Genomic DNA, 12,373 nt, shown 5'->3' with positions numbered 1-12,373 from the left:
GAGAAAGCACATTGTGAAATTTCTCAATCACGATACCATTCCTGATGTCTATGGTCTCAACGGATGTGAAATACCCCCTCCTTCACGACCTCAAAGGCGCCAATCTGAATTAAATGAATGTTGATTTTTAATGTTATTACTTCATTTAACTTAGATAGAATAATCTGCTTGCACGCCCCAGCTGCAGAAACTGTTCCGCCTCACTTTTGAAAGCAAAGTTACGTCATCACTTGTAATTCCCTTTCAATACAATCTCATATCACCAGCAAATGGGCATGTTATGTCAAGATTGATTAAAACCCCTTCAGTTACTGCACCTTTAAAATGAGTTGTTAGAGGCGAGAAAATTAAGCGTAGAGAAAAATAAAAAAGTTATTGCAAAACTTACTTGGATATTCTGTCCATGTTTGCAATTTGTTTCTGATTCCGGATGACTTCAATGGCTGCCCATATGTACTGGACCACTTTGGGGTCTGCCTGCCTTTTCTTTGCTACACGTGACATGGTATCTCTACTCATTTAACCTGCAGCAAAAGAAACAGGAAAAGGCATAGTACCAGCATTGTTACTCTGTAGATGAAAAGCTGTTCTCATCACATTGACAATGAGCAGTTGCAACAGTGTTTAGAGCCAGCCAGGTGAAATCCTTTCTGTTGTACTCTAGTTACTTTTAAACTTCATCTAGTTTGAATCACCAATAGATATGGTCCATTACAGTACTTGCTAAAGTTAGCATTTAAAAGCCATTCCCCCACTCCCCGTGTGGCTGACGTTGTTTTATTATTGAGGTACACAGCCATGTGCTGTATGCTGCACATACTGTACACACCCACGCTGCCGTAGACACTTCCTTGATGGGGTGTGTCAGGAATCAGAATGCTCAATGAAGCATTGAAAAGAAAAAAAAGGGGCCCAGTGCTAATAAAATGTAGGGCAATGCCTTTCAAAACACAAGCAAGTACTGCACACCTTTCACCTTTCGGTAATCCACAGATAAGTACACAGTAGATTCTACCAGCTGGTCTATGTATACGCTGGGAACACTGTTTTAACAGGAGCAGCTGTCCAACAATACATTTCAATGCATAAAGCACAAATAAAACACATTTAAAAAGTAACAGTGAGCACAGAAACGTGCCTCTCATTCCAGATGATCAGGGCTGAATGGTTTGTAGACCGGAAATAAAATGGATATGTCTATCTGTCATTAAAAATGCATTTTTTTCACTGTTCTCAAACTTTTTGAGCCACGCCCCCTTCCTCTTGTCTGTGGTACTTGGTATAGGAAATTGGGGGGCATGCTGTAGGAGCGTTAGGCTATATCCAAGGCGCGTTATAATCAAGAGCCTTATAGCGAGGGAGTGTTGTTTGTGTTGTTATGCAGCCTGTTGACATTTTCATTGCAGTTGTTACTATTTTCCCATGTCTAGGTTATGTTGAGTAAAATAAACTATAGGTTCAATAACAAATCCCTTTAGTTTACCCACAGGTACATTTATTTAAAAAGTTATTACTTATTTTAAATGTTCTATTGTTGAAAAATTACCTCCTAAAGGTAGAACATAAAATATATATATATATATATATATATATATATATATATATATATATATATATATATATATATATATATATATATATTTATTATTTTTTAAACTAGTTTTTTTAGTATATTTTATGATCTTGCAAAACAAAATAAATATTTTGTTCTGGCAAGGGTCTAGAAATAGAGCTTGGTTAACGTATATTTGGTAGCATTTTGTTACCCAAAACTCTAAATTTGCTCTAATTTTTTTATGCAGTAGCATTTTTCAGATACCTTGCAGTTTATGTGACTGACCGTGAGTGAACATGTACATAATTACCGGTATGTTTTTGTTTTTTTGTTTTTTTTTTAAACCATGTACATTATTAGTATCTTTCATAAAGCGGGAAATCATTGCTAATAGAGATTCCCGATTTGTAAATAACTAAGGTTTGTACCGCCCCATGTAGATACGCGAGGCCCACAATGCAAATCGTATTGGACAGTGGAGTACACATACTGTACCTACAGTACCAGAACTGCGTGGATACAATTTAAAAGGTATGACGTTTATTTTATAGACCAAAAGTAAAATTAAACAGGAGCAAACATTCAGCTGTATCGTTACCGTCAAACTACATCTTACACACACAGCTAACTAAATGTTACGGTTTAATCTTGGTTGATATCCCTTATTCTGTTATTACTTCGTAATTAATTTCTTCAAAATTGTACAGCATTTAAAAATGTAGTGAAAACGCAAGGTGCGAGCATACATATTTATTATGAACAAACCATTTAGTACACGTTGCATTAATCATTTAAATATAGCGGTACCGTGGTGGAATTGGCTTTCATTTTCAAAACAGCTTGGTTGTGGGTGTAACCGTATAATTTTTAAGGTTATACAATGTAGGATTCAACGATAATGTGGCACATGTTAATTTTTTTAAAATTATTATTATTATTATTATTATTATTATTATTATTATTATTATTATTATGTTTTTTTAATCGCTTTATTGTTGTGTACAAGTTGTTAGTTACCGAAATCTCAGTCAACAACTGGACAGATGTTTATTTTTAAAATTATTTTTATATATAATTTAGTCGAATAAACTGCTACCGAATAAGACCATTTTGTTACCTACTTTCCAGGCAGGTAGCAAATCCTCACTGCTGCTTTAAAAAGTTAACTTCTAGCCCCATGTGTGTGTCTAATATTATATATTGCATTCACTCTAATGTCTAAAATAAGTTTTTTTTATAACGCTTTAAAGACAGTGTGGTAAAAATGGTCATAATATGCTGTGGGGTGACATCTATAACAAAAACGCTTCGCTGTTTAACGCGGTTAATTACAGCAACATTAATATCCACAGTCCCTGTAGATAAGACTCAATCTTACAAGCAGAGCTGAGCGGATGTGCTTGACACAAAATAAAACTACTGTAAGTGCAGCTGATAATTCAAATACACTGTACTAATGAAAGTAACAAGCAACATATATTAACAAAATGTAATGTTTAGGTAGTGAGCTTTGTTAAATGATTAAACCTCAATAAAGAATTAGGCTTCAGATTTTAAACACAGTATCTGAATATACCAAATAAGTAACAGATAACTTGCATACAGTCACTGCAAGTAAAACACAATAATGCTCTGCTTACTACGACGCAGGGTATAGTATTTCCATTTCTTGCACTTTCATGTTGGAGTGGGGGGAGGGGGGGGGGGGGCTGCATTCTGTTAATGTACTTGGTGTCTGTCAATTTGTTGACTAGTGAGCGTTGGACCTATCATAATCTGTAAAGCACTTGGAACACAGAGTCCCAGGAGGGTAATTAAACTCTGGATGAGGATGCAGTAAATCTGAACCATGCTGGCCTGTAGCCCCATGAGGGAAGTGCAGGGTTAAGCCAATGCACAGAGACAAGCTGTAGTAGTGAGTGAACTCAACCCAACTCTGTATTACAATGTGATGACGGGACCATGCAAATGTGGTCTACAAGTATGTTACAGTGTAGTATAATCCACAAAATCAGAGCCATCATGATATATAGTAGTGATGAGCGATTCATCTAAAATACGGTTCATTTCCAATTATTAAATTAAACACTGAAACCAACTTCGAACGATTAATAAACTGCACAATTTCAATCGATTAGTATGCTATAAAACTTCACGTCTTCTTTATGGTCACTCATCATTAATGTTACTTCTGCATTCCAGCGGTTCGCCTCAGGCAACCACTGAAGCTGCTCTCACTCTGGGATCTGAGTCCAAGGGAACCTCGAGACCCGCCCTCCTGGTAAAGCTCCCATAATGCATACAAAACGACGTCACGAACCAAAACATACAGGGAGCTTAGCGTAGCATCAGAACTCTTCGTTATACTTGTCAGAGAAAGGTGCACTTTTGCACTTTTCTTATTTGCCATAAGCATTACATTTTAACATTGCCATTTACAGTAAAATGTTTGAGATGAAATTACATTTGTGAATTGTAAGCAGACTGATTTCCCACATCTGATTCATGGAACAGCCAAACACTGCACTGCACCGGCACTCGAGGGAGGGGCTTCCGAGTGTTTTTTTGTTTTTTTGTAGGAAATGATCCTACTCAGGCTTTATAAGTGAGCTCCCCAAAGTTATTGTATTGTTTTACTGGGACTTTCACTTGTATGTATCTGTTATTGTTAACTCGGTTTCTCAAATAACTTTCTTGTATTACGTTTAATTTAATAATTAGTGATTATTAAATTAAACGTAACATAAGAAAGAATGGCAAACAAACAAAATGTTATAAAAATAACTGTAGTTTTTAATGTTTATTATTCTTGACTTCAACATAATGCTTAATGTATGTTTTGTAGGTTTGAAAGTGCTGTTGAAAAAAGTTATTGAAGTTTTATTTTAGTTTTTAATTAGAAATAATAATAATAATAAAATAAAAATAAAAACAACACTTAATCAGGAACCTTTTTGTGAGTTTTTCACCCTAAGAATGATGTTATTAGAATAATTGATAATAGAAATTGGGATTATTTTCAAATATATGGGCGGCAGTGTGGAGTAGTTCTTAGGGCTCTGGACTCTTGACCGGAGGGTTGTGGGTTCAATCCCAGGTGGGGGACATTGCTGCTGTACCCTTGAGCAAGGTACTTTACCTAGATTGCTCCATTAAAAACCCAACTGTATAAATGGGTAATTGTATGTAAAAATAATGTAATTGTATGATAAAATAATGTGATATCTTGTAACAATTGTAAGCCGCGTCTGCTAAGAAATAAATAATAATAATAATATCGAATCGATAATCGACTTGTAAAAGTGATAATCGCTCATCACTACTGTACAGCTGTGACCAGAAGTGTTGCATCACCTAGAATTTTAGGATTGAGACATCATAAAAAAAATAAAAAAAAACTATAAACATCATTTTGATCTTTTATTTGACATCATGTAGTCATATAAATTACAAAATGGTATCGCAAGAGTCTACTGGAAGCCATAAAAGTAGTATTTCATGTAAGATTTTGAAATGTCACATTTTTAAATGTGTCAGTATAAAGGGAAAACTATGTAATTCAATATGTTAACATAACATTATTATCAGGTTTCATTCGACTTTAATGAAGCAAAATGTGTTGATTCTATAGGGGGATGCAAAACTGGCTAAAGCTGTACAGTATTAGCAGCCACCACACTTCTAAATGAATAGAGTGTTGCACTCAGAATGTCCATAAAGCATTGTAAATGTTTAAACCACTACAGGTTCTATAGAAACAGATTAAGCAGGTTAATACCATGTTTTCGGCTGACTTTTTATTAGATTTAATGACTTCTAATATGTGTTCGGGGTACATAATAGAACAAGTTTGGCTGCCCAGACCAATCGTGGAATAAACAGGGAACACCCATTTTATTTCCTTTCAGCGGGCAGATAGATTAATGTCAAAGTCACAATGCCATTGATGTTACGGACGCCTCTTATTACAGAGGTGGTGCACAGCTTAGACAAACTGTACGTGCTGTTCATCAGTGACCCTGAAGTGCTGCCAGTGTTTGACAGATTTACAGGGAGCTTTTTATTTAACCTGAAAACGCTACAGGACATCATGCTGTGGGCTTTATTGAACTGCAAATCTTTACAGGGCACAAGAGATGTCATTTGCATTAACCTATATCTATAGCACAGCAGCAAGTTCAAGCATGCTTTTCTTGTGCCAGTCTCTTTTTTTTTCTGGGTCTGAAGTTATGCATTTTAAATCTTCAGGAAGATCATTATTTTCTCTTTACAATGTGGTTGCTGTATTCTACGCCTGTCGGAGAAAGTGAGCTTTCAAAATAGCTGTCTGATCACTCTCAGCAGCCAGTTATCTAAGATTGTGTATTAAATAATCAAACTTACTGCCCCTGAACTCTCCCCTACCTTTTAAATAAAAGTCCCTCTCGTCACAGTATTTTCTATTTCAACACTTAGCACCCCTAGTGCAAAGTCACACTGTAACAGAGTGATACTACTTGAAGTCAGTCAAATGCCTGTAATTTACACCTTTGAAATTCAGTAACACTGGGTAACATTACAACCGGTGCTATTTAAAAATGACAAGGACATGTTTTTTTTTTGCTTCTCAATTAGCCTAAACAATGAAAACAATATATAGTTGTTATACCCACTAAAATCACAAAGTAGAGCTGTGTGTCACTCTGTTACTGTACAGGAGTGACCAGTTTCTTCTTTATTTTAATGATACATGTTAAATTGTAATATGAATGGAAAATGTACTGCAATATATGTTAATATTAAAAAGCAAACATTCTTTCTGAAATATTAGATTTCAAAAGTAAAAAAAAATTAAGAAAATGGTAACAGAGTGAAATGACACCAGGGTCATTCTTCCAATAGGGTGCCTTTTGTGTCCCTGTGCCATATTTTGGTTAAAATAACTGATTATATTCAAAATAATTAATACATCATAAAGTATTAAGTAATTCCTATACAAAACCACTTGTAAAAACACATTACATAGCATTTAAAGTAAAAAAGGCAACAATATTTAAAGGAAAAATCAGCATTCTCCAATGTCCCTATTCATCTTTTTACAAACTTCTTTAAGAATATAATTAATTAAATCCTAATGTATTTTTAAAATCTCACCAGTATTACAAAACACAACTTAGTACATTGTTTTTCAACTATAAATCTGTACAATCAATGTATATTTATTAATATAAATTGAACTATTTAGTGCTGTCCCTGAATCCACTGTCAACCCTGTTACTGGAGATAAAGCCCCTGAAGAACAATGAATTATTCCACAAGTCACATGATCTTCAGCATATGACATCATAATAAAGGAGGAAGACATAGGAAGCAACTTCAGGTCTAAGCAGTTTTTCATATATTTTTTTTAAAGCTACTTTGTCTGGGTTCATAAGGTACTTTATAAATGTCAACTATGTTATGCGAAGTTAAGTAGAAAAAATATATATATACAAAAATGTATAATTAGTTTAATAAACTCCAATAAAGCCTTCACCAGAAGCACACCATGTGCAGCCATGTGCTTTACCACATTGGAAATAAAGGGCAAACTTTGTTATGTAAGTCAACCCTGTTACTGGTCAACTCTGTTACATGTTTAGAGTAACAGAGTTGACTTAAGGTAACAGTGTTGATTTAAGAAATTACTATGACGTGGTTGTTGCTCATAATCTAATTATATTTAATTACATTTAAAGGTTAAAATTGATTAAAAACATAAATATGTTTATTTACAGGTAGATTTAGTTAAATGGCACTTACTGCTGCAGAAAAACAACGGCGCTATCGTGCACGCCTTGATGTAGATCCATCAAAAAGACAAGAGTATTTGAAAAAAGAACGGCAGACATGGAAAGCAAGGAAAGAAGCAGGGAAGGTGAAGTCAGTGTCAGAACTTGGCGAAAGAGAGAAGCGTAGCAAAAGGAAATACTGGAGAAAAGCTCAGCAGAAGTGTAGGGAAAAGAAAGCAGCAATAGACTCCTTGGCAACACCTCCAGAAAGCCCAGGTGAGGTCCATCAGCCAGGACCTTCAAGGTTAGAGTAAGGCTACAGATTGAAAAACTGCATGCATTCTACATGTATTCGATTTTAAAATATTATTTTTGAATTTAATTGAAATTATTATTCATACTGGCTTTACATATGTATTTAATATATTGTTGGCATAATGTATGCTTAAAAATACATTAATCTATGAACAAAATATGTATTTATTTTTATCATACTTTTTTTTATAGGCAACACAATCGAAGAAGAAGAACATCTCAAAAGAGAAAAAAGATACTTCAAGAATTGGAAGATCTAAAGGTTTCTTTCAAACAGCAAAAGAAAGTTTTGGAAAAACATAAAAAGCGGTACCAACGCTTGTTGTAGAAAAGTGAATCGCCTAGAGCTAAAACAAACAGGTTGCTGAAGAGCTTTCCTGCAGAAGATGCAGTTCGGAAAACACTTATTTTCCATCATTCTTTGATCAAAGACATAAAATTAAAGTATCACACTTCCAGGAAAGAGATAGAGAAGCAGATTCTATCAAAAATTGTTACTGGCAAAATAGTGAAAAAATATCGACTGCAGAAATTTGCTCAGGATTCATTTGGGTTTTCAAAGAAGCGATGGCAGAGTAACAAACAGACAAGTGAAAATGAATCCTTCACATTTGTAAGAAGAAAAGTAAGCAGAGTCACAGATGAGATTAAAATGTGGCCTCCTTTTATGTCAGAGATGACGTGAGCCAAATTACTATGGGAAAGAAGCAAACTATTACTCAGAACAAAAGAAAAATGCAGAAGAGATTTCTGACTGACACCATGAAGAATCTTCATCGAAACTATCTATTGGAGAATCCAAATACATCGATGTCCTCTGTCCTATCAAAATGTTATGTTTTCAAATTGAATTCTTACAGCGCTGTTGTGTACTATTATTATAAAGTTTGCATTTTTACATCAACAATGATAATATGTACATTTAAAAACATTATAGTTCCATATTAAAAACAACCTCCCCAAAAAAACTTACCTTGTTGTTTTGCAGTTGCATAGTTATACAGGTCTTGGCGTAGTTTCCAAAAATCAGCGGTTACTAATGTAAGACAACAGTCTGTTTATTGCAAATTATAAATGCAAATATTTTTAGGACTGTATTACAATGTCATTTGTGACTTCTATATCTGTGAAAGCCTGTTAAAAATAAACAAAATAACCACTGCACATACTGTCCTGTCAATTATGTTACTTTTGTCAATACTGTTACTATGTTGTCAACTATGTTACTTGCAAATATATTACTCCAAAATATTTAATTTTGTCCTTTGTAGTAAACTAACTTGATTTATCCAATAGCAAAAGGTAAGAAAAAGATCAATCCTAAAAGTTTTGTGAAAATTAAGCTGGTATCTGACAGTTTTATGTAAAAATGTCAGTGCTTAAAAGTTCTATTTGTAGATTCCGTAATATTATTGAGACTAAAAATGGAATTCTTTGATAATTATTTTTTATGCTTCAAGAATTGCATTTAGGGACATAGTATTTGTCTAAAAATGTTTGAATTGAAATGTATACAGCTTAAACACTTTTTCAGAGAGTTACTTATGTGTCCGTAACAGAGTTGACGCAAAATATAGTTTAAACAGGAATTTATGGCTTTTAATTTACAGATTTTATGTTGTTAAGCTTGGCAAAAGTTTTTTTTGGTTCATTTTAAATGTTCTGTTTATGATAGAAAATGTTTATTTCCCCAAATACACACTGATTTTCATTTTTTTCACAAGGTCCAAAAGGCACCCTATTGGAAGAATGACCCACCAGCTGTTTATTTGTTTCTGAAAACCCCCAAATAATCAGCAAACTGAAATTGTGTTAGAAACTGCAGTTGAAGGAGCGCCCGAGTGGCACATCTGGTAAAGGCACTCTGAGTGGAGTGCAGGATGCGCCCTATAGCCTGGAGGTCGCCGGTTCAAGTCCAGGCTATTCTATTGCCGACCGGTGACGCACAATTCAATGACGAGGTTTTCGACTAGAAGGCTTTTTCAGTCTACTCTGAACTCAAGGTAAACTGATTAGCCTCCATTGTTGAATTCAATACATCGATACTAATCAAGCAAACCGAATAAACCCAGGTGAGACTAAGTTTAGGTTTTATTTATTAAATCAGGAAATACTTAGGCCCTGTTCACACTATGCCTTTTAACCGTATTAGTTGCCTTTAAACTGGCTTAAAAGTGGTCTACACTACACAGCGTTTAATACCGTACTTGAGAACCGGACTCGAGATCACCTCAGGGGGTAGTCTTGATTCCGGTTCTAAATTAGATCGCATCAGGTAGTGCGGTTTGTCAGAAGTGTGGACGCTGTAATACCAAACTACATTTTTTGTGGATCCTCCAATATCCCAAAATGCTTTCCAATATGTTTTGGCGCGTGGACATTACAAATACAGAACTTAGAACAGGTGCCTGAAGGAGCTGAGAACAACTATCAATACTGCTACACCGTATACAATTTCTGAGCCTTCTTGTGAAATGGTGAATCATGGAGCGATGTGATCAGACACTGAAATCAAGGCACACTGATATCTGGAGCGATGAAATCGGTCAAGGAGAACTTCAGAGTTCAGAATAAAACGTACCTTGTGTTTAAGAAATAAAGCCATAACGTTCATGTTAAGAAGTGCTATGTCTTCCATGGGCACGGGCTCCATATTTGCCGGGTTGTAAACATAAAATACAGTGCATGGTGGGATGATGTAATATTAAGTCCCACAATCCATTGCTCTGCTAGGAACTGTAACCGGGCTATTCTAATAGTGTTTGTACGCATTAAGCCCGACTAAACATGAAACGGTACTTTAGTGTGGACTCTTTGAGCTGGATTCATTAAAAAACGTTTTTCAGTACGGTTCTCGAGATCGGTTATGTAGTGTGGACAGGGCCTTACTGTATTACTGGTTGGATTACACCTGAAATAAATTTGATACTGCAGTTAAGAGCAGATTTAATAGGAGGTGATTGCTTACAAATGCTGGCACCTCATGAACAACGTCAATAACAAGTTACAGTACAGTGGGTGCAAGTCAGGACCAGGGTGGTTCCACACCCCTGATCCAGCAGAGAGCAGCTTTAAAAATAAACCAGGAATCACTAGAAACACTGAAAACAGAAGGACAAACGGACAGCACTGTATCACAGTAACACTTGCACTGAAAGTCTCTTTAAAGAAAGAGGTGGTGCTACAGTATTATTATTACAGTATTATATCATTGCCCAAGCTAAAAATGCAGTTTTTAAAACCTAAATTGCTGTATGCAGTACAAGTAATATATTTGACAGTGGAGTCTGGGAGCCTCATCTGATACAGCCATTTCCATTGCACAGAGTATCTGAGGATATTCTACTGTAGCAGCAGATCACAATCCACAAACACCCAGGAATGAGAGCTGGAGAGTAAGCATGCTGTACAAAGCAACATGCCGCAGGACCCCAGCTGCAGCACAGGGGAAGCAGATACGTTTCAGCATGACGACAGTAAGCAGTTGGATATTGCACGTTCCCTTCCTGAACAGTTTTAATAAAGCCACCTGTGCCTCGAGTGTTTCTCTTGGTTATCAGACATCTGCTCATTTGCAGCATAAAAATATGGTATCCAGCTGCTAACAGCAGAGTTGTCTTATCTAGGGAAGGTGAGCTGTGCCAAAAGAACTACACAAATACACACATTTCCTATTTAGAGGCTACCAACTGATGCTTTCAAATAAGTAAGTTGATCCATTTGGCAAACCTGAATGCTTTTCTTTTTATGACTATTTTTTAATTTATTTTTATGAATGTCTTTGTGACAGATGTACACAGAAAGTAGCTTCTCAAATGCCCCTTGGCAAAGTGCCTCACCACCTGTCTGCAGCAGTAATATATTCATGAGAGACCATGCTCTCTGTTAATATCCATCTCTTAGTATTAAGATTACACAAATCAGCAGGTCGAACTGGAGCTGTGTTGTTAACATTGAACACAGTGTGCACATTGAATCTCACAGAAAGTTGTACAGAAGGGGTGGTTTTTGAACTTTTCCTACAGAATATACTGACAGAAACAAAAGACTATTACAGTGGACAATGCTTCATGAACTACAGACTTGGGTTCATCTGTACAAAATATACAGTAAGCTTCTGTGATACAGCTTTGATCCACGTCACTTGAACAGTAGTCTGCAGTCATAACTGACCTCATCGAATTTCATAATTAGAACAACCTAGACGGGGGTCTAGTCAGTACTTGGACGGTGAATCTCCTCTGAAAATCTGCAAAAAATGGTGTTGGTGGCTTGGTCACTTCCCTCAAAGCCAGAGCTCCACCAGCACCCCAGCATGGGGTTATGGGGACAGTGCTGCAGGGGGTGATGTCCTTTACATAAACTAAGGCTGGCCTAGCTAATTTAAAAACAAGGCTTCAGTCCTCTGATTCAGAGTCATCTCCAAACTTACTCCTGCAAAAATCACCACCTTCAAATTTGAACAAAAAAAGTAAAAAACTTGTAGTTTTCAATTTTATGTAAGAAATGATCTGCCAATGGGGTAAGGTGGATATCTTCAGATTTTCATAAATAACAAAAATAAGCTTATTTTGAAAAGCAAATCGCTAACCTTAAAAGCTCCTTAAAACAACCACCTTTCTCAAAACAAGAGACCATGAATTCAAATTCTTAAAATTAGATTTCTGGTCTTTTTTTTTTTTTCAGTACAAATCAACTCAGACACTCAGTTTGTTTGCAAACAAAACTACTGAAATAAGAGCAAATATCTTGC

At 35.6% G+C, this 12,373-nt stretch overlaps 1 protein-coding gene across 5 annotated transcripts in view; it reads right to left on the bottom strand.

Moving 5' to 3' along the window:
• The window catches only part of LOC117394789 (zinc finger MYND domain-containing protein 11-like), a 53,404-nt gene that overhangs the window by 38,376 nt on the left and 2,655 nt on the right, over positions 1 to 12,373 (bottom strand). For 4 of the 5 annotated variants that reach the window (XM_059019212.1, XM_059019219.1, XM_059019227.1 and 1 more), the window contains exon 2: positions 389 to 524. The exons of the other annotated variant lie outside the window; for it this stretch is intronic. In XM_059019212.1, coding sequence (XP_058875195.1) covers positions 389 to 519 — 131 coding nt within the window. In that variant the 5' untranslated portion in view covers positions 520 to 524. The remainder of the gene's footprint in view (positions 1 to 388; positions 525 to 12,373) is intronic. 5 annotated transcript variants of the gene reach the window in all.

This window comes from Acipenser ruthenus, chromosome 3 (genome assembly GCF_902713425.1).
Source record: "Acipenser ruthenus chromosome 3, fAciRut3.2 maternal haplotype, whole genome shotgun sequence".
Taxonomy (NCBI): Eukaryota; Metazoa; Chordata; class Actinopteri; order Acipenseriformes; family Acipenseridae; genus Acipenser; species Acipenser ruthenus.
The sequence above is the reverse complement of the archived record's forward strand: the minus strand, read 5'-3'. Positions and strand labels throughout refer to the sequence as shown.